The 19,838-nt window shown below is 33.4% G+C and overlaps 1 protein-coding gene and 1 long non-coding RNA gene across 6 annotated transcripts in view; one reads left to right on the top strand and one right to left on the bottom strand.

The window, feature by feature from the left end:
• LOC149803278 (mismatch repair endonuclease PMS2-like) overlaps window positions 1–2,999 on the top strand; it is a 163,936-nt gene extending 160,937 nt beyond the window's left edge. For all 5 annotated transcript variants that reach the window (XM_089952949.1, XM_089952950.1, XM_089952951.1 and 2 more), the window contains one exon: window positions 549–2,999. In XM_089952949.1, the coding sequence (XP_089809075.1) occupies window positions 549–611 (63 nt within the window). In that variant the 3' untranslated portion in view covers window positions 612–2,999. The remainder of the gene's footprint in view (window positions 1–548) is intronic.
• Window positions 1–19,838, bottom strand: part of LOC149803279 (uncharacterized) — a 67,260-nt gene that overhangs the window by 46,554 nt on the left and 868 nt on the right. The window lies entirely within an intron of this gene.

Raw genomic sequence — 19,838 nt, forward strand, 5'->3', positions numbered from 1 at the left:
GTTTTCACCAAAAAAAACCTCTTGTGATGTCTAGCTGGGCCTAAATAAAATGGTTCTGATCTGGTGTCCAATATGGTCACCACTGTGGCCGTCTTGAAAATCTTGTCATAGCTCAAGAATATCAGAGATGGTTTCAACAGTCAGCAGTTAAAACAAGAAATGGTATTATCTTTGATTCCTGAAAATTATTTTCAGCCAGTCAAGTATCAGTCCCTTCAAGATTTTCTTGTTATAAACTTATTACGTATTATGATCATTATATTAGGATATGTATGTTATTGATTTAATATGGATGTAATGTATTTTGGGAATACACCTAGTCCTGCAGTTGTTTGAAGATTACTTTGAAACACATCATCAAAAGTCATGCATCTAGACCAGTAATTGTACTCACAAATGTGTTATGCCATTTTGTGACTTTTAGGGATAGGGTTTAGGTGTGGGTGAAGTGGAGTCAAATTACCAGTACATGAACAAATTGCCAATCATTCCTCTAGTTGATAAATATTAATTTGAAATTATCACCATAATATTGTCATATTTTTCAGAACTGTCCACATGGCCGCCCAACGATGCGACATCTCATCAACTTGAACATGGTACCAAAGTGACTCTGACTAACTCTCTTCATGTGGTTAGCTTTGTTCATAGATTTGAAAAACAACTCTGACTAACTCTCTTCATGTTGCTAGCTGTGTTCATAGATTTGAAAAACAAGTAGTCCTATATGTGAGTGATCAGAGATCACAGGATGAAGTAGCGTAGTATTAGGCGAGGAAAAATAATCCTCTATAATTATACAGTTTAAAGTCTTTTATCCTTGCAAAGTGTTCCTGTCAACTTATCCACACATTAGAAAGATAGACATCCTATCAGTTTGATTACACTACATACATGTATTTGGATTAAAGTGTATACATGTATTTGGATTATACATATATTTGGATTAAACTGCATAGTATATTTGGTTGTAAATAGTGTAGGGCCAACTGCACATAGTATAGACCCAGGTCAGCAGTTTCATAAAGCAGTGGTCAGGTCGAAATCAACTGTTCATTCTATTTATAATTTTAAACAAGCTGCATCATGCATAGAAATGCCAACCATTCCAGATTTTGTTAAATTTATTCTGAAGTTTTTGTGAAAATTAAGCATTCTGAATTATGTTTAGGAAATTTAAGAAAATCAAAATTTTCAGCAGGAGTTTTCTGCTTTGATGCAAGTAGGAAGAAACGATTTCAGCACCATATATATGATAAACTGCTACAGTGAATTTAGTTCCTCAGTATTAAAAAATAAACAGAATGAACATAAAAAGAAACCAGTCAATTAGACTGTAATAGGAGAAAAATGGTGGCAGAGAGAAAATAAAGACAAAGATGATTTGTGAAAAGTCAAATCTTTATGGTTATTGTTATGACCAAAAATGTTCATGAAGAAGAAATTAAAGGTTCTGAAATTGGAGGAATGGATACACCATTTATTTTCACTTGACCATTTGTGTTACTGATGGTGTACAGGTATGTATATGCTGATCGTAAGATGCAATATGATTGTTTAGACCTAGAATGAAAAGAATTGATGCTAGGATTTCTGATAAGCATGCTCATGAGTTGGCATCTCTGAGTCCCTAATCTGCATGTACATTACATGCAGTTGCATGCATGTTATATGGTTAAATACAACTCTTCCTTGTTATAACATGATTCGTTATAATGCAGTTTCCACTATGGCCCCCATGACGAGAATTATACAATGTATAACAACGTGGATTGAAAGAAAATTATATGAAGCTTAGTGCTATTTCTTTATTTCCTTTCTAAAACACCATTAATTACCAAATTTTAATCATTCCTAATATTCCACAGTTCGGTATATAATACTTTTCTCAATATGCTGTGATAAATACTGCAGTATTCCCTATAATGTTAGGTACATAACAGGTCTGCTATTTTATAGACCCTGACTACTGTGTTAATTGATAATGGCCTTCCATCATGGCTTGCAGTGAATGATCAGCATTGGTGGTTAGATACTGTAACTTCCCAATGTGAAACTTAATATAAAACCAGTCAGTGTATGTATGACAAAAAAAACACTTGTATACCAAAATATTGAAAGTACCAGAAAATTAGTCATGTTCATTACAGGATTTGCTGCTGCTTTAGTAATAGTGAGATCCTTCCATGATTCACTTGTTTCCTCTGAAACGAATTATTTGGTTGAAAAAAACTATAGAATTTCACCGAACAACAGTATTTTATTCAAGTCTATGATTCTTAAAAATTAATTATTCATTAACAAGCAAACTTAGTACCTCGAAAATATATAACACCTAGATGATGGGCATTTCCAGTAAAATCATTTCATTAAGTCCAAATGCAAGTCATGGAAGATGGTACACAAAGGGTTTTGTTGTTGGTAGTATAATTATTTTAAATTTGGGCCCAGGATAGCTGTATTTATTCTTAAAATATGGTGACACATTGCAACACAGTATAGTTAAAAATTGTGGTGTGAGAGATGTCTATATTACATGGAGTGAGGCAGTCCAGGAGACAAGATTTCACACTTCTTTTTTCTTGTTCTTTGGGGCTATAGAGTGTAAAAAAATAATGAGGAAACAAATGCATGGAATAATTATGGACACCTAATGTCCAGTGCCTGACATCTCAAGTCTGCAAATAGTCAGTGTTAGATGTTGATTTCCATGCCTTTGATAACCTAACTTGCCATTAATTGTAACCTTTGGGGTCATCATTTAAAACCTTAGGGGTTGTTATTTTTAACCTCTGAGGTCATCAATTATTACCTTTGGGGTCCATTTATAACCTTTGGGGTCATCATTTATAACCTTTGGGGTCCATTTATAACCTTTGGGGTCATCATTTATAACCTTAGGGAGTCTAGTCATGTCTCATTAAAAGTACACACATCTGTTTACAAATGAAAGTAATTTTTTGTTTGTAAATATTTATTGTAAATAAAGATAAAGTTTTCATGTTATTCATGTTCATTTGTGATGCCCTGCATGTTGAACATAATGATAAGATATATGATGACATGCCATTTAATTGCTTTTAACTGACTTTTTCATTGCCCTGGGTGTTGAACATAATGATAAGATATATGATGACATGCCATTTGATTGCTTTTAACTGACTTTTTCATTGTCATGACTGGGTATGGTGTATAATGCCTGGTACATTGAGTCTGCTTATTGGTTCAGGTATATTTGTCTGCACATTTACTTTAGATGAAAAGAATCATGCTGATTTTTTGATAGAAAGGTCAAAGGTTGGGTTCAGCTGTAAACCGTTGAAGGAAAACAGCAGCATGATAATTACAACCTCTTCTGGACATAATGGCTTGTTCATTCAGCAGTTTGAAGCAGTGCAAAAAACCCACGTGGATACAACCATCCTGACAGGAGGAAAAAGGGACCAACCACTTTTACTTTGTGAATCCAGGAATTTTTTATTGTTAAAATCGTTTCAAGTAGCCCTTTCTGCTCATTCTTTTTTCCAGGCATATTACACAGATAAATTCATAATAAAAATGCTTCTTAACATTGAAAAACATATCATTTAGGAAATCATCAAGAGGAAATGAGAAAGCCAAAAAGAGATGGATTCTGTTTCATATGGCAAAGAAATTTTAACTGCAGTCATGTGTCTCCATTAAATCTTTAATTTTGTATGTTTATCATGGAGAAATAAGAGCAGCAAATATAAAATACATTATGGCAGGTTATTATGTTACAGTTAATGGGACCATGTACATTTTAAAAGAACTGCAGTTGCAAAGAGTTCTGGTTGAAGAAAAATTAGACCTGATGTATTTAATTTTTCAATGTGGTTTATATATTTTAAAAGTTAGACGGTATGCCAAGATCACGCTCTGAAATTGAAATTGCAGTAGTTTCCAAATCCAGTTAATTAATGTCATCCTTTGTTTTCTTTTTCTTTTTTGTCCGGCTTTGCATGACCATATTGACAGTAGTTATAATTAAGCTGCTTCAGTTTATTCACAGGGTTCCCACAAAATATATCAATTACATACACAGAATGTGAAAACGTATTGCACTTAATTCTAACCAAGAAAAAAGTGGAAGCAAGAAAAAAGTATGTACATGTACCTTAATCTGTGTATATAATACAAATTTAATGAACTTATACAACAGGTATTTCAAAAGTTCTTAATATTAGTGTGCTGTACAACAAAGTACTTTATTAGTCAGCATCAGTACATCAGTGCATCCCTTTAAAGTAGTCACCTTGTACTTCTACACACTTTCTATTTGTGATTAGACAATTATTAAATATTTTGTATTCACCTTTTGATATGTTGTTCATACAGTGGAAAACAACACTTCCAAGTGAATTGTTAGCTTTCAAGTCATCTGCCCCTCAGCTAATCACTGATGTGATTCATAAAAAAATCACTTGGGGCTAAATTAGGGCTGTATGGAGGACATAACAAGTTTGGATGTAATGTTCCTCCCGGAAGAATGTCAAGGCAGCGGATTCATCATAGAGTAGATGGGCTCTGACCACCATTAATTTTCCTATATATTACACATATACATTTCTTCAAGCTGAACTCAGACCAAGATTCCAATCACACAAAAATTTCTGTGAATGACAGTGCCATTATAGACCATCATAACACATAGTTTTTGCCCAGCTTTATAACATTTAACAGCTAATTAAAACCTACTGGGGTCATGGTTCCATTTCCGGGTTAATCAAAACATAGTATAAATTTAGAGATGAGCTACTTATTTGGGTGGTGACACAGAAGCACTTAATTTTGGTTTGACTTCGGATGGATACTGCAGGAAACAATGAGCAGACAGGCGGATCGGATGTATTTCACAACTTTTGGCATCCCTTTGAAGGTATAGAAATGTCCAGTGACACTGGCAGAGTCAGGTGCAGGTACCTTTTGCATCGAACTCTACTGCATATAATACTTTCTTGACAGTCTGACCAGGTCGAGTGATTTCTGGTCTCTGTTAATTTCCTCCGATCTAAACTTTATTATTTTCCCTTGAATCAGGTTCAGAAAGTAAACGACTGTTTCTTCTTCTGTGAAAATTTCATTTACACATCTTGGGTCACTCTTATGTTATTTTGTGATTAATTGTTTAGCGATATCAACTCAAGCCTGCCCATGATCAATAGTCAGTATATACGGGACTCATCTTGCACAAATCCTTCAGAGCTTCAGATGATTCTTCCATATCACGATTTAATGCCCATGATAATGTTAATACATTCCACTGAGATTTTAATCAACTGTTGCCTTTACAACAGTCACTTCCCACTGACCAAAAAAAAATCTTCAAGAACATGATTAATCTTTAATGGATTCACGACTATCTTTAAAACTACAAAACCACCTCAAAATTGTTGGATATAACAAACGATTAAACTTTATCCAGGTCAGCTTTAATGTCATTGAGAAAATGCCCGAAAAGCGTGCGGATTTTACAGTGTGATGTTTGCTCAGTAGCAGATTTCTTCTCCTTCCCTGGCTTTTCTACCTCACTGTTGTTTACATATGTTACATCATGGGCATATATCTGCAAATGCCTAGAGTGTTGCATGTGCAGCTGCAGATAATTTTATTGAACATTATTCTGTCTATTGATCGGCGTTAAATTTTTGACGGGTTCAAAGAATCTAAAAAGGGGGCTTGACATTCAAAAATAGCCCTTGCCACTTGAATTGATTTGCTTCACAAAGGAAGTGATATATGATGCAGACTATTTTTTTATTATAAAATAAGCTTAAATATTACCCTCAAATAAACATCATTTGTTGCACGAATAAAATTATTTTAGTAATTTTCTTAGAGAATAGAAACAATTATGTATATCACCTCTTATGTTACGTGTCTAGGCTCTAATAAACAGTAACAAAGAAAAAGTGAAGACAACAAGCGTTGTAAAATTTAACAAATAATTTATTTTCCTGGAATAACAATGTAAAATTGAGGAAAAGAACTTACGGCTTTAAGAATCGAATCCAAAATTAATCATGAATAATCCAAGAATTATTAAATTAGAAGTCCTAATAATAAAATGTTCTAATGAAATTTGAGTTGAGTCCCAATGAAAATCCGAAATGGAAGGCGATGATGTATGCTATAGTTAGTATAGTACTGTTGTGTCTACAGTTCTTTGTTGTTCCACAGACAATAATATTCCGGTGTTTGAATTCTGAATAAAATTTAAAGAAATGTCTTTGTCCAAGAAATCTGTTTGAACGCTAAAATACTTAAGGGAAAACAAATTAATCTTTTACAATCCAAATAATTTGAATAAAAATTAAAATGTAACTTCAAACTGATCACAACAAAATGAACACCTTGACATCAAGTGCTAAAATGCCCAGCTGACTAAATTTTCTATAGACATAGTTATAAAACCTGAATACTGCGCAAAAGAGATGCCCGGATGAGGGTCAACCCTCCGGTAAAACCAGAATTTCTAGAACATCGTAGAAGGTATTTACTTCTAAAGTCACCCAGTCCCAGTCAGCCTCGGTTTCAATGTTATCTATCACAAATTAAGAATGAATTTTAAAAAAGTTCTATTATTAGGTGTTTTCAACTAAACAGTCATGGTCAAACTAATTTCTGGAAAATATAAAATTCCAATAAACAAAATTACATTACTTTAACATGTAATAATTTTTTTCTTCAAAACTTACTGACAATTAAAGTAAATCAAATATAAATTAAATCAGATATGCATAACACTTTCCCCCATAAAGAAAAGAAAGATTTATATGATAAAGCATTCTTTTTACCATAGATTAATTATACATGAGGTATAAAACAGCATAAGAAGAACTCTTATGAATACAAAATGTACATGAAATAATACATTTCAATACACGGGGAAAGTGCATCTGCTATTAAATTATCTATTCTCTTGATGTACCTGATGTCAGTATCATATTCCCATAACAACAAGCACCACCTTAGTAGTCTTTGATTTTATTTTTCATCTTGCCGATGAAATTAAGGGGGTTGTTGTCAGTAAACACAATAATCGAAGAAGGAGCTGAACTAATATAAACTTTAAAATGTTGTAATGCCAAAATCAAAGCCAAACATTCCTTCTTGATTGTTGGATAATTTCTTTGGTGCTTATTTAATTTCTTAGAAAAATAACACACTGGATGATCAACACCATTTTCGTCTTTTGCATCAACAGATATTTTAAATGATTGGCTGAAATTAGGAGCTGGAGGAACTGGCACGCTTTTAAATATGGCTTTTAACTTATCAAAAGCCTCCTGACATTTTTGAATCCAAAGGAACTTGTTTTTCTTACTCAATAAATTTGTCGGGGGTTCAGCAGTTATGGAAAAATTGAAACAGAATTTCCGATAATGTGCAGCCATACCTAAAAGTCACATCAGTTGCTTTTTACTAACGGGCACTGGGAATTCAGAGATAGTCTTGACCTTAGCATATATATGTTTAACTTGTCCATGTCCCACGATATGTCCTAGAAAAGTTACACTAGCACAGCAGAACTCACTTTTGGATAAACTAATTCTCAAACTTTCATTTGTGAGTCTGTCAGAATTCCCGAATTGTTGCTAAATGTTCTTTCCAGGTGTCTCTATAGACGATGACATCATCGATGTAAGCATCACAGTTATCTAGACCAGTGGTGATCATATTCATGAGACGTTGAAAAGTACTTGGCGACCCATTCATCCCAAACAGCATCACTTTATATTGATAAAGTCACGAATGCTGAAATTTCCTTTGCTCTTTCCGTTAGTGAAATTTGACAAAATCCTTTCAGAAGATCAAATTTGGTGACAAACTTGGCATTTCCAATCTTATCAATACAGTCATCGATTCTTGGAAATGGAAATAAATCTGTTTTTGTCACACAATTCACCTTCCTATAATCAGTGCACATACGAAAAGTTTTGTCTGGTATTGGAACGAGTGTGCATGGTGAACTGCAGCTGCTTTTACTGGGCTCTTTGAAATCATTCTCCAGCAAATACTGAATTTCTTTTTTCAAGTATTCCTGTTTGAGAGGGTTCGTTCTGTACAGTTGTTTTACAGGTTTGGAATTCATGATGTCAACGTCATGGAAAACTTTATTTTGTCTGTTCTTGTAGGAACATATAAAAATAAGTGCTCATATTTAATTAATAACTGTTTAAGTTCATTTCTTTCTTACTCTTGCAACTGTGAAAGTTTCTGGTCCAGATCTTTCATAATATCTGAACTCTGAAGATTTGTATCACTTCAAGATGGGTTGAATCTGATGATATTCCTTCACTTAAATCTTCACTGAGTGGGATAGGTACAACTGAACTAATTGCAAGTTTAACCTAGCTATCACTTTCAATATACTTCTTTACATGTTTATGTGGCAAAGTTGTTTTTGTTTTCGCCACCCAGGAGTATTTGTGACGTTATTTAAATCATTTACTTTCCTGTCAACTGTGTAGGACCATAACACTTGCCCTGAAGAGGATTTTGTGGTATAGTCAAGAGAGCCAGGACTATATCAACAGGCTGAAAACTCATTTCCTTCGAGCTCTTATCGTATCTTGACTTCATTTTTGATTGAGTAGAGTGCAGATTTGCTCTTGCAACCTCACAAGCCTTTGACAACTTATACTTAAAATTGGAAACATAATCAAGTAGATTAATTTCAGTATCTCCATTAGAAAGAAGTTTCTCTTTCATCAACTGCAATGGTCCACACAGTGTGTCCCAAAACTAGTTCAAAGGAACTGAAGCCTAGAGATTCTTTAACTGATTCCCTAACAGCAAACAATAGTAAACGAATACCTTCATCTCCTTACCCGTATCAAAATAATATGATTGAATCATGTTTTTTAAAGTCTGATGAAATCTTTCTAATGACCCTTGGCTCTTAGGGTGACAGGCAGATTTTTTTTTGTTGGATGCCTAATTTGTACATAACTTACTGGAAAATTCCAGACATGAAATTTGAGCCTTGATCAGATTGGACAGATTTGGGAAGGCCAAATTGTGTTTTAGAAAACACAAAAAACAACCTTATCAAAGGTTTTACTATTGTCTTAGATTTAATATTCCTCAAAGAAAATGCCTCTGGAAACCTTGTTGACTCAAACATAATGGTCAACAAGTATTGGTTACCTGACTTGGTCATAGGTAAGGGACCAACACAGTCTACCATAATTCTACTAAATGGTTCGTCAAATGCAGGAATAGGTTGCAGATGAGCCTTCGGTATTTTCTGATTAGGTTTTCCTACCATTTGACACGTATGACAAGATCTACAGTATTTCCTGACATTACTTTTGATTTTTGGCTAATATAAGTGAGTCAAGATCTTGTGATAAGTCTTGTTAATCCCTAAATGAACAGCCAAAGGAGTTTCATGAGCCAGACTAAGAATGTCCTGTCTGTAAGGTTATGGAACTACAGTGTGATAGTTCACTGACGACTCATCGCCAGTAGGTACCTCGGCAGGTCTCCATTTTCTCATAAGAATTCCATTTTTAATGAAATAACAGGCAGGTACTTTAGTGGCTTCAGTTTCACTAATGGTTCTTTCAAACAAACAGGAATCTCATAATCTTTTTCCTGTTCGAGGACAAGTGATTGTCGTTTGTCACCCTGATTAGAATAAAGAGAATGAATAGTTAAAAGAGGATCACTGTGATCAATACATTTTGATTGATTCAAGCAAGGAGTGAAAGTGACCTCATCAAAAGAATGACTAATACATTTGTCTTCTAAAGGAATACTTCCCTTATCAACATAATTCCCAGGAGCTTTCTTTGCCATAGCTCTAGTAACTGCACATGCTGGTAATAAATCGATGAATTCTTTTTCAGTTGGATGGATTTTCTGATCTAAACAACGCTTGTCAGTTACAAGTGGATTAACCACAACCTTGTCTCCAGCTAGGTCGTTGTCTAGTAATAAAAGAATGCCCTCAACGGGTAAAACGGACACTGTTCCGATTGTCATGGCTTCTGAGACTAAGTCTGATGACAAATGTACACAATGGAGAGGAACATTAACAAAGCCGCTATCTACACTCTGAATAAGAACACTTTCATTAGAAGAAGACTTCTCAGAAAAAGGCAAAGTACCTAACAATAAAAGACTCTCAGAAGCTCCTGTGTCCCTTAAAATTTTAATAGGGATAGGATTGGTCAAATCACCCAAGAGTGATATAGAACCCTTCGATATAAATTGTTCATAATTCTCAAAATAAAATCAGACTGGGGTTTATTAGACCCAACAATTGTATTGCTTTCAATAGATGACCGTGATGTTGACCTCTTGGAAATAAGAGCATTTGGAATAGGTCTATCTTGATTCTAATACCTATTTTTCTATTTGTAGCAATCAGAAATAGTGTGTCCTTTCTTCTTTCAGTAGGTACGAACAGGAAGAGACAATAATGTTTGATCAAGTTTATCTGAAACTTGATTTTTAGAAGTTGTGCCAGTTTGAGATTTAGAAAGACTTTTATTAGGCTGAAATACTCTTCTGCCAGAAGACTGTTGAATGGAAATCTTATTTACCGGAGCGGTCAAGGTGTGCAATATCATGAAATACTGAACGATTCTGACATTGTAAAAGTTAACATATATATATATATATATATATATATATATATATATATATATATATATATATATATATATATAATGAGCATATAATAAGTACACATTGTAATAACAGTCCAATGCTCCCTAGGCCATTTCAAATTTTCAGCAACTTTTTCAAAGCAAAGAAAATATTTGTATCTTTTTCTCTCAAAGGGTGCACTAACCTAAGATTCTTTGCAACATCAAGACTTAAATTTGTATTCGAAGTGGGAATGTGCGTTTCACTTGCCAGCTCCATTTCTTTTATTCTAAATTGATATTCCTTCTCTTTCTTCCTTATCTAACTGCATTTGTTTTTCTCGGAAGTGCATTTGTTTTTCTTCTAACTGCATTTGTCTTTCTTTCTCTCATTCTTCCGTTTGTAAATGCATTTGTTTTTCTTTTTATCTTTCCTATCTCTCTCTCCCCTCTTTCTCAAATTGTAACTGCGTTTATTTCTGTTCTTTTTGTAATAACAATCGTTCTTTTTCTTTATTTAATTTCATTTGTTCTTTCTCTTTCTCCAAGTGCAGCTGCATTTGTTTTTCTTCTTTATCTTTCTGAAGTTCCAGCTTCTTCAACTCTATTTCCATCTTGTATTTTAATTCTAATTCCTTTACTTTTATGTCAGAGTCTGGTACAGACTTATTGATCGAAACCATAGCGCCTTTATCCAATACATTCTTCTGTACCAAATACTGGACCAAAATATCTTTTATTTCTTGCTTCGTTAAGGAAGCCTTTACCTCAGAAAGATCATATTTTCTGGAAAGTTTTTTTTTAAAAAGGTCCAGTTGGTCCTGGATACGACTTGAAAGATTTCCATTTTTGATGACATTTTAGAAAAAGCTTGCTTATTTCACTAAAGATTTGTAAAAGAATACTTATGATTTTTAAAAGATTTCAATACCTAAGGAAATTCAAATTTCAAAAAACAAAGTTTTCTGAAATATTTAGCCAAAATTCAAATATGCAAGGACGAGCGCCCAATTTCTTATGTTACGTATTTAGGCTCTAATAAACAGTAACAATGAAAAAGCAAAGACAACAAGCTTTGTAAAATTTAACAAATAATTTTCTTCCCTGGAAAAACAATGTAAAAATGAGGAAAAGAACTTCAGGTTTTAAGAATCAAATCCAAAATTAATCCATGAATAATCAAATAATCATTAAATTAGAAGTCCTAATAATAAGTCCCGACGAAAATCCAAAATGGAAGGCAATGACGTATGCTATAGCTAGTATAGTGCTGTTGTGTCTACATTTCTTTGTTGTTCCACAGACAATATTCCGTTGTTTAAATTACGAATAAAATTTAAAGAAATATCTTTGTCCAAAAATTCTGTATGAGTACTAAAATATTTCCAGGAAAACTAATTAATCATGTAGAATCCAAATAATTTGAATAAAAATTAAAATATAACTCCAAACTGGTCACAACAAAACGAATACCTTGACATCAAGTGTTTAAACGCCCAGCTTACTAAATTCTCTATAGACATAGGTATAAAACCCGAATACCGCGCAAAACATGCCCGGATGAGGGTCAACCCTTCGGTAAAACCAGAATTTCTAGAACATTGTAGAGGCTATTTACGTCTAAAGTCACTAATCTCAGTCAACCGTAAGATAGATGGGCTTTTTTCTTTTTCTTTTTCGACACCATTGAGTTCAGAGCAGAATATAACTAACTGTTATAAATTATTAATGTAACATTTTCGGACTGCAGATTGTTAGTGAAATACTACTTCATTTTGGATTAACAAATCTTTCCTGGATAAACATTTGATCTCATCTTCGTACAATATGCTTGTACCAGGTTTTTCATTTCAAGTCGTATAGGGAGCTATTTCATAGTACTACAAATTTTCCCATATGTTAAGCCAGGTGCATACATTCGTGTGTGTGTGTGTATATATATATATATATATATATATATATATATATATATATATATATATATATATGTGTGTGTGTGTGTATATATATATATATATATATATATATATATATATATATATATATATATATATATATATATATATATATATATATATATAATGGAGCAAGACCAATAGCATGTTAGGGCAAAGTAAAGAGAACAGTTTGAAATGTCCCTGTGCAGCCTCAGTCATTGAGTTTTTTGCAGGATATTTAATTTGTTAGGTAAACTAGAGTAAAACCAAGCAACATGGTTCCTGCAAATCTGAAAGGAAATTGAGTTTTCAATAGAAAAGTTCAAAGTGTTATATTTACTTGAATAAAGGAACCGGTCACCTATATATACTTGTTGCTTTCTAATACATCCGTCTGCACGACCTTCTCGTATATCCAAAAGCTTTTTAAAAACGTCCGTCTACATGACCTACTCGTATATCAAAAAGCTTTTAAAAACATCCGTTTACACGACCTACTCGTATATCAAAAAGCTTTTAAAAACGTCCATCTACACGACCTACTCGTATATCAAAAAGCTTTTAAAAACGTCCGTCTACACGACCTACTTGTATATCAAAAAGCTTTTAAAAACGTCCGTTTACACGACCTACTCGTATATCAAAAAGCTTTTAAAAACGTCCGTTTACACGACCTACTTGTATATCAAAAAGCTTTTAAAAACGTCCGTCTACATGACCTACTCATATATCAAAAAGCTTTTAAAAACGTCCGTTTACACGACCTTCTCCTATATCAAAAAGCTTTTAAAAACGTCCGTCTACACGACCTACTAGTATATCATAAAACTTTTAAAAACGTCCATCTACACGACCTACTTGTATATCATAAAGCTTTTAAAAACGTCCGTCTACACGACCTACTCGTATATCAAAAAGCTTTTATAAACGTCCGTCTACACGACCTACTCGTATATCAAAAAGCTTTTTAAGATGTCCATCTACACGACCTACTCGTATCTCAAAAAGCTTCCCCATGCAAGTTTAGCTTTCCTGCCCTCCGGTTTTCATCGGTTCTCTTCGTTTTGTTTAAATATCATTCATATTCAGATTTTCTTTGTTTAATGCAAGTCGATTAACAGTTGGTTTATAATGTTGGAAAAAATAATGTTGGAGCAATCTCAAACTCAATTCATCAGAAGAGGAGTGGCTTTAAAGCCTTCTAATATGCGTTTGGCTTGAAACATTTTACAAACAATATGGCTATTCTTGACTCAGTCAATTGTTTTCCCTCTTAATATAAACATTTATCTGTGAAACCTAACTCTGAGACTAATAAGCTTAGATAGAACTTTAATTTGCTATACTCATTACTATTCATTTCTCTTGGACGTTGAGACCCATTTGAAGTGTATAAGAACAAAACATATATGTCTGTTAATTTTACCAAATAAACGCATGGACATGCTTAACAATCTCATAAAGGTATGTAAATTCAAAGAACGGTGTCAAGAAACCATTTGTCTAACAAACCATATGTGGAGGTTTCTCTAGCGTAGAACCCATTTAATAAATCAACATTCACAAATTACACTGACATAGTCATTCCTTGAAGAGGCAGGCGTTTAAGATATAAAATCTCAAAGCACTTCAAGTATTGATTTAATGCAGATTTGTAGATGTAAAATTCCTTTAAGTTAGGACCAAGAACGACAAAATTTCTCATGTCTATTCATGGCATTATGTACAATGCTCTTTTACTTGAAGAAAGCAAACTGTTGAAGAGCAAGCTGCTTTTTGAATTTTAGACCACACTATGGAATGTACAGAATACCGATCAAAGAGAGCAGTACTCATTTTAGGCTAGAGGCATACATATCAGAGATACGGTTCTTGTGTTTCAAAGGACGGTGATTACTTGGGGGCAAGAGGGGTTTATAATACAACCGGTTTCAGTGTTTCGGAATTTTATATGAGACAACGTGAACTTCTTTAAAGGAAGATTAAACATGCAGGCTTGAACTTTCATCGTCATTGAATAAATATTTCTGACAAGACTCTATACTGATTTTGTAATGCTTTTCAACCAGAAACATCTTCCAATATGCAAACATGATTCTGAAGGATTCTGAGAAAAGTAAAACTGCTTTCTCGTTCCAAATAACGAATAACAAGATTTCTTCACTGCAATAACTATTGAGAAATATAGAACAAGATGACATAAATATTTATATTCGTAATATAAAAGTATCCACGAGGAATGGGCTTTCTATAATTGCAATAGTAATTAATTAAGAACTCTGGCATTCTGTTTTTATCTTCCGAAGTACAGGGTGATATCTCTCTCTCTCTCTCTCTCTCTCTCTCTCTCTCTCTCTATGTGTGTATATATATATATATATATATATATATATATATATATATATATATATATAAGGAGAGAGAGATTATGTGTGACAGTTAATCCGATATGACAAACAATTTATTCTGAAACCGGTTTAAATAACTTTCGGAGGAGGAAAACGCTACTTCCATTTTCCATAATGTTAACACATATACCATGCATTATTCAAATGATGGTATCTAGTTATTAAGCTATTAATATTATGCTTTTCATGTTTTTAAGCTAGCCGACACTTGGAAATAAATAACAGTATTGTAACTGTAAATAGTACATTATCCATGCCTTCAACTCAACATTTACACTCCTTTTTAAGAATCGATGATAAACAAAGACGGCTATATCTGTTTAAAGTAAGTAAATGAATGGACATCATTGTTTTGTATTAAAGAAAACAAAAAACTTGTCAGGCGAGATAATAGAATTGACTGACGTCTAGGTAATATAAAGGTCTCGCGTGTCAATCTTATGATATTGTTTCTGACACTAATCCGTGCCGTGGCGTCACGTAAGTATAGTCTTTTGTCAAATATTTTGCACCGCCTATTTTGGGATTGATCATCAGAGCATAATAAGCCGTGAACATTTTCCTAAATGCTACCGATGATGCTTCTTTCTATTTTGTTTTAAAATAGGGCCATCGTCATCGTGCCATAATAAATTATATTTCAAAAATTGTCACAGAATACATGTGAAACATTTATACCCAAACAATGTTAACGCACAAAGATGTCTTTGTGGACTTCACATCGTGATATCTCTTCAGAAAACACCAACAAAAGAAAACGTAGGTTCCGTTCATATCCAACATCTGAGAGTTAGTTTCTTGGAGTTCATGTAAAGCAAAATCTGCTAAGAGGCTTGCCTATTAACTAAGGATGCTTTTACTGTGGTCAACAACATTCCAATCGAAGGCAAATAAAGTAGATTGTTTTAAACTTATGGTCACCAACACTCCAAATGAAGGCAATGAAAGTAGACCATTTTCCGAAGGTCACCGAAACTCCAACTTAAGACAAAGAAAGTTGACCCAAGCTCTTCAAAGTCATTTTAAGCATAATTTAGTGAAAAGACGGAATTTGTTTTTTGCTCGTGCTAACACCTTAAGTAGATGGAACTTGATTCGTGCCAGCGTTTCTTCTCTTTTCAACGAACTGTATTATTGATTCTGAACATTTAGAATTATGCTGGCTTTTTCAAACGCACGGGTTTTCATTTGCTGTTATTTGTACGTACATAAAATCATGATTTAGATGTAAGTCTACCCTATAATATATTGTTATATGTTACTTGTATTGTTATCATAACTTTGCCTTTGGGTCTGTAGAATTGGATAGATAAATAAATAAATACGATTTCAAAAGAGATCATATTATTCTAGAACTCTACATAGAGAAATCACATGCAAACTATCAAAGGTTAGGTTTTATGAAACTGTATATGGCCATCCTTAAAAAGGGTTTTAGTCCATGAAAGTCTAAAAGAGAATTCAATATTTGTCATGTCGACCATAGATTTTAAGGAAGGTAATTTTGGCGTTCTACATTTTCATACTTTGCACAGGGTGTAATGTTTCAACGAAGATAATTTCCCAGGTTTTCTTCACTAGTTATCCCAACTATTAAAAAAAGAACTTTATTATCCTAGACATTATTTAAAGAACATTTAATTCCCTCAGTTGTCGTGTATGATTGATGAGTGTATTTTGGGTTATAGAGTATACAACATGACCATATTTCAGCTGTGCACCTATGAAGAAGAAAAAACACTGCTAGCACCACTTAGTCATTTTCACTTCTTATAGTTCAAATGTATATTGTAAACAAATGAGCACACACACACACACACTCACACACACACACACACACACACACACACACACACACACACATATATATATATATATATATATATATATATATATATATATATATATATATATATATATATATATATATATATATATATATATATAATTTGCATCATTTTTTCATAATATACTTTCATAATAATTGTATTTTGGACATGACCTCGTCCAAAATCAAGTTAATTTTCCACATGACATGAATCATTGATTTTGGCTTTGTAAACAACATGTTTATCTCAATCTGAGTCACGAAATTTGGAATTTCCTCACACAATGCCGAGTCTACATTTTGTCAACTGTATATTGTATTCTCATTTTAGAAACAAACATTCTAATTTTAACTAAGATTTTATCTTGTAAACACTTGCAACCTTCCAGAATGAAATTTTCCATCAGGTAAAAGCTCTTTAAAAAAATGTTGTGACCTGAGGTCAAGTAGAGGACTATATAATCTTTTTTTTCTATAAATTATTCATTCATGCTGTAAGGTCTGAGCAAAATCAGTGTGTCATTGTTGTGTCCAATATTTCATTTGGGTTGGAATTTTTTCAAATTATTTAGTTTGAGCTATTCTTCTCTACAAATAAAAACTGCTCAAAAACCATTCTTGGAAACAGAGACTTGGATTTTTAGTGAAATTCGACTAAGGACACATTCTTGGATTGTATTATTGTGATTCAACAAAAGACTATTGACACATAACTAGGAAACATCCTAACACAAGTACATCAACACTTCAGCGTTTGATTATTTATTTTGGAATACGTCTAAGGTTTATTTATAAACTTTAATCATTAAGACTTATGTTAGAAATGTTAAGATTATTTGGGATTTACTTTGTAATACTAAAAATTACTTTTATATTTTCACTTGGTACTTTTGGGAAATAAATTAATTGTTGAATTATACAAAACTTGTTGGTTTTTCCTCTTTTCTGTTATTATGTTTAAGAAACTTGAGTCGTCATAGAAAATTGTGCCTTCGTCATTTAAGACAATTTTGTGTTTGACATCTAAATTCACTTTGTTTAGAATTTTCTATGTCCTAGGTATTAATTTACATATTTTGTGAAATCAATAGTGAAACAAACAAGCTTCACAACCTCATATAAAGTGGATAACTATATTTTAAATTCCTACCAAGTAACGGGTAGACTCCTTGAAAGGGATGAATTACTTCAGCTTGCCAGAAAATATGATCTTTCTGAGGCAAAAGCGTCTTTAACGAAACAAGAAATAAAAAATATTTTGGTCCAGTATTTGGTGCAAAAGAATGTTTTGGATAAAAGTGCTTTGGGTTTGATTAGTAAGTCTGTATCAGACTCTAACTTTCAAGTTATGGAGTTGAAATTAGAATATCAAAGAGAGTATTAAAAAAAAAAACTCGAGTTTCAGAAAGAAAAGAAGCAAATATAATGTAACATCTATGGAGAGTCCCCAATAACATCGATCTTTTTCATTGTTGTACACACGAAATGCCCCCACCCACCTCCAATGCGGGATTAGGAAAGTGGTATAGGTTCGATGGGCCCTAAGAGGCGACTCAAGAAGGCTACCTTATTTGTCATGGAATTGAACCCGTGATAATGTTCCACCTGATGGGGCTTTGAGTGGTCGATTGGCGTTTGCGATCACCCACACATCACTTTTACCTGTGTGATTTCCAGTCTCTGCTCGACCAGTGTGGGTATGTGAGAAAGCTGTCCACTAGCTTCCCGTGTATCGGTGGTTTTTCCAGGGGTCATTGTGGGTTCATTTTCCACGAAATATACAGGTCATTAGATTTGAGGCGCCGTAGCGGACAAAAGCTGGTCGAATGAGAAAGTTGCAGTTGAAATTTTGATGTCTTATGTCGAGAAATCCAATATCACATATTGGATCAAATTTCATGTCCTTAAAGTTCCATTTTCTAGATCAAGATTTAAGATTTTTATGTTGAATTATATAGTAGTGGTGTACAGTTCTATTTCCTATATCGACGTTTTACAGTGTATATTTTGAATTACACGGCGGTGATTGAAATTTCAATATCATATGTCGAGAATCCCTAATTCACACAGTGTTTGCAACTGTTTGTGATGAAAGTTCCATTTCATAAGGAAAGTATTTAGGTTTCATCTGTTGAATTTCACAGCAACGAGAAACAGCCTCCTTGTTTACAACTAACGCGGTCTGTTCACAAGAGCGACCTCTAGCGAAGAAATTCCTAGTAATTCTCGACCTGTGAATGGTAACTTACAAACTGTAAATGCATGAAATGTAATAACGCCTCATAATTGAATACACGAATTATGTATCTTAACACTTAATATTATTTTGAATTGTTAAAGTGGATATTGTGCAATGTTACTTTCAACACCAACACATCATTTTACCAAATAAAAATAGCGATTCTGACAAGCACAATAAAATGTCCAACCACCGCTGTGTAATCCAACAGATACAACCTAAAAACTCGACATACGAAATGGTACTTTCAGCACAATCAAGGTGATTCAACATGTTAAACTGAAACTCTCGACATATGATATGAAAATTTCAACAACGGCTGTGTAATTCAGAAGATATAATCTAAAAACTCGAGACTGGACATAGATTTTTCAACCAGCGTTGTTTAATTCAACAGATGAAATCTAAATACTTTGAAATGGAACTTTCAACATAAAATCTTCGAACCAATACGTAAATTAGGAATTCTCGACGAATGACATTGTAATTTCAACCACCGCCGTGTAACTCAAACGACACAATCTAAAACCTCGACATAGAAAATATAACTTTCAACCACGACTGTTTAATTCAACAGACACAATCTAAAATCTCGACCTAACTTTAAGGACAAGCATATTTGATACAACACGTGAAATTGGAACTCTGGACATGTGACATTACAATTTCAACGGCAACGTTCTGATTGGACCAGCTTTTGTCCGCTACGGCGCCTCAGCAACAACAAATCCACCTGGGAAGCTCTTTGACGTTTTAAAATAATGCGATTTCCGTATTTTGAAAATTATACCCCTTTGCTTTTAT

Source organism: Sinohyriopsis cumingii, chromosome 3, assembly GCF_028554795.1.
Source record: "Sinohyriopsis cumingii isolate HCF-2022 chromosome 3, ASM2855479v2, whole genome shotgun sequence".
Classification (NCBI taxonomy): domain Eukaryota; kingdom Metazoa; phylum Mollusca; class Bivalvia; order Unionida; family Unionidae; genus Sinohyriopsis; species Sinohyriopsis cumingii.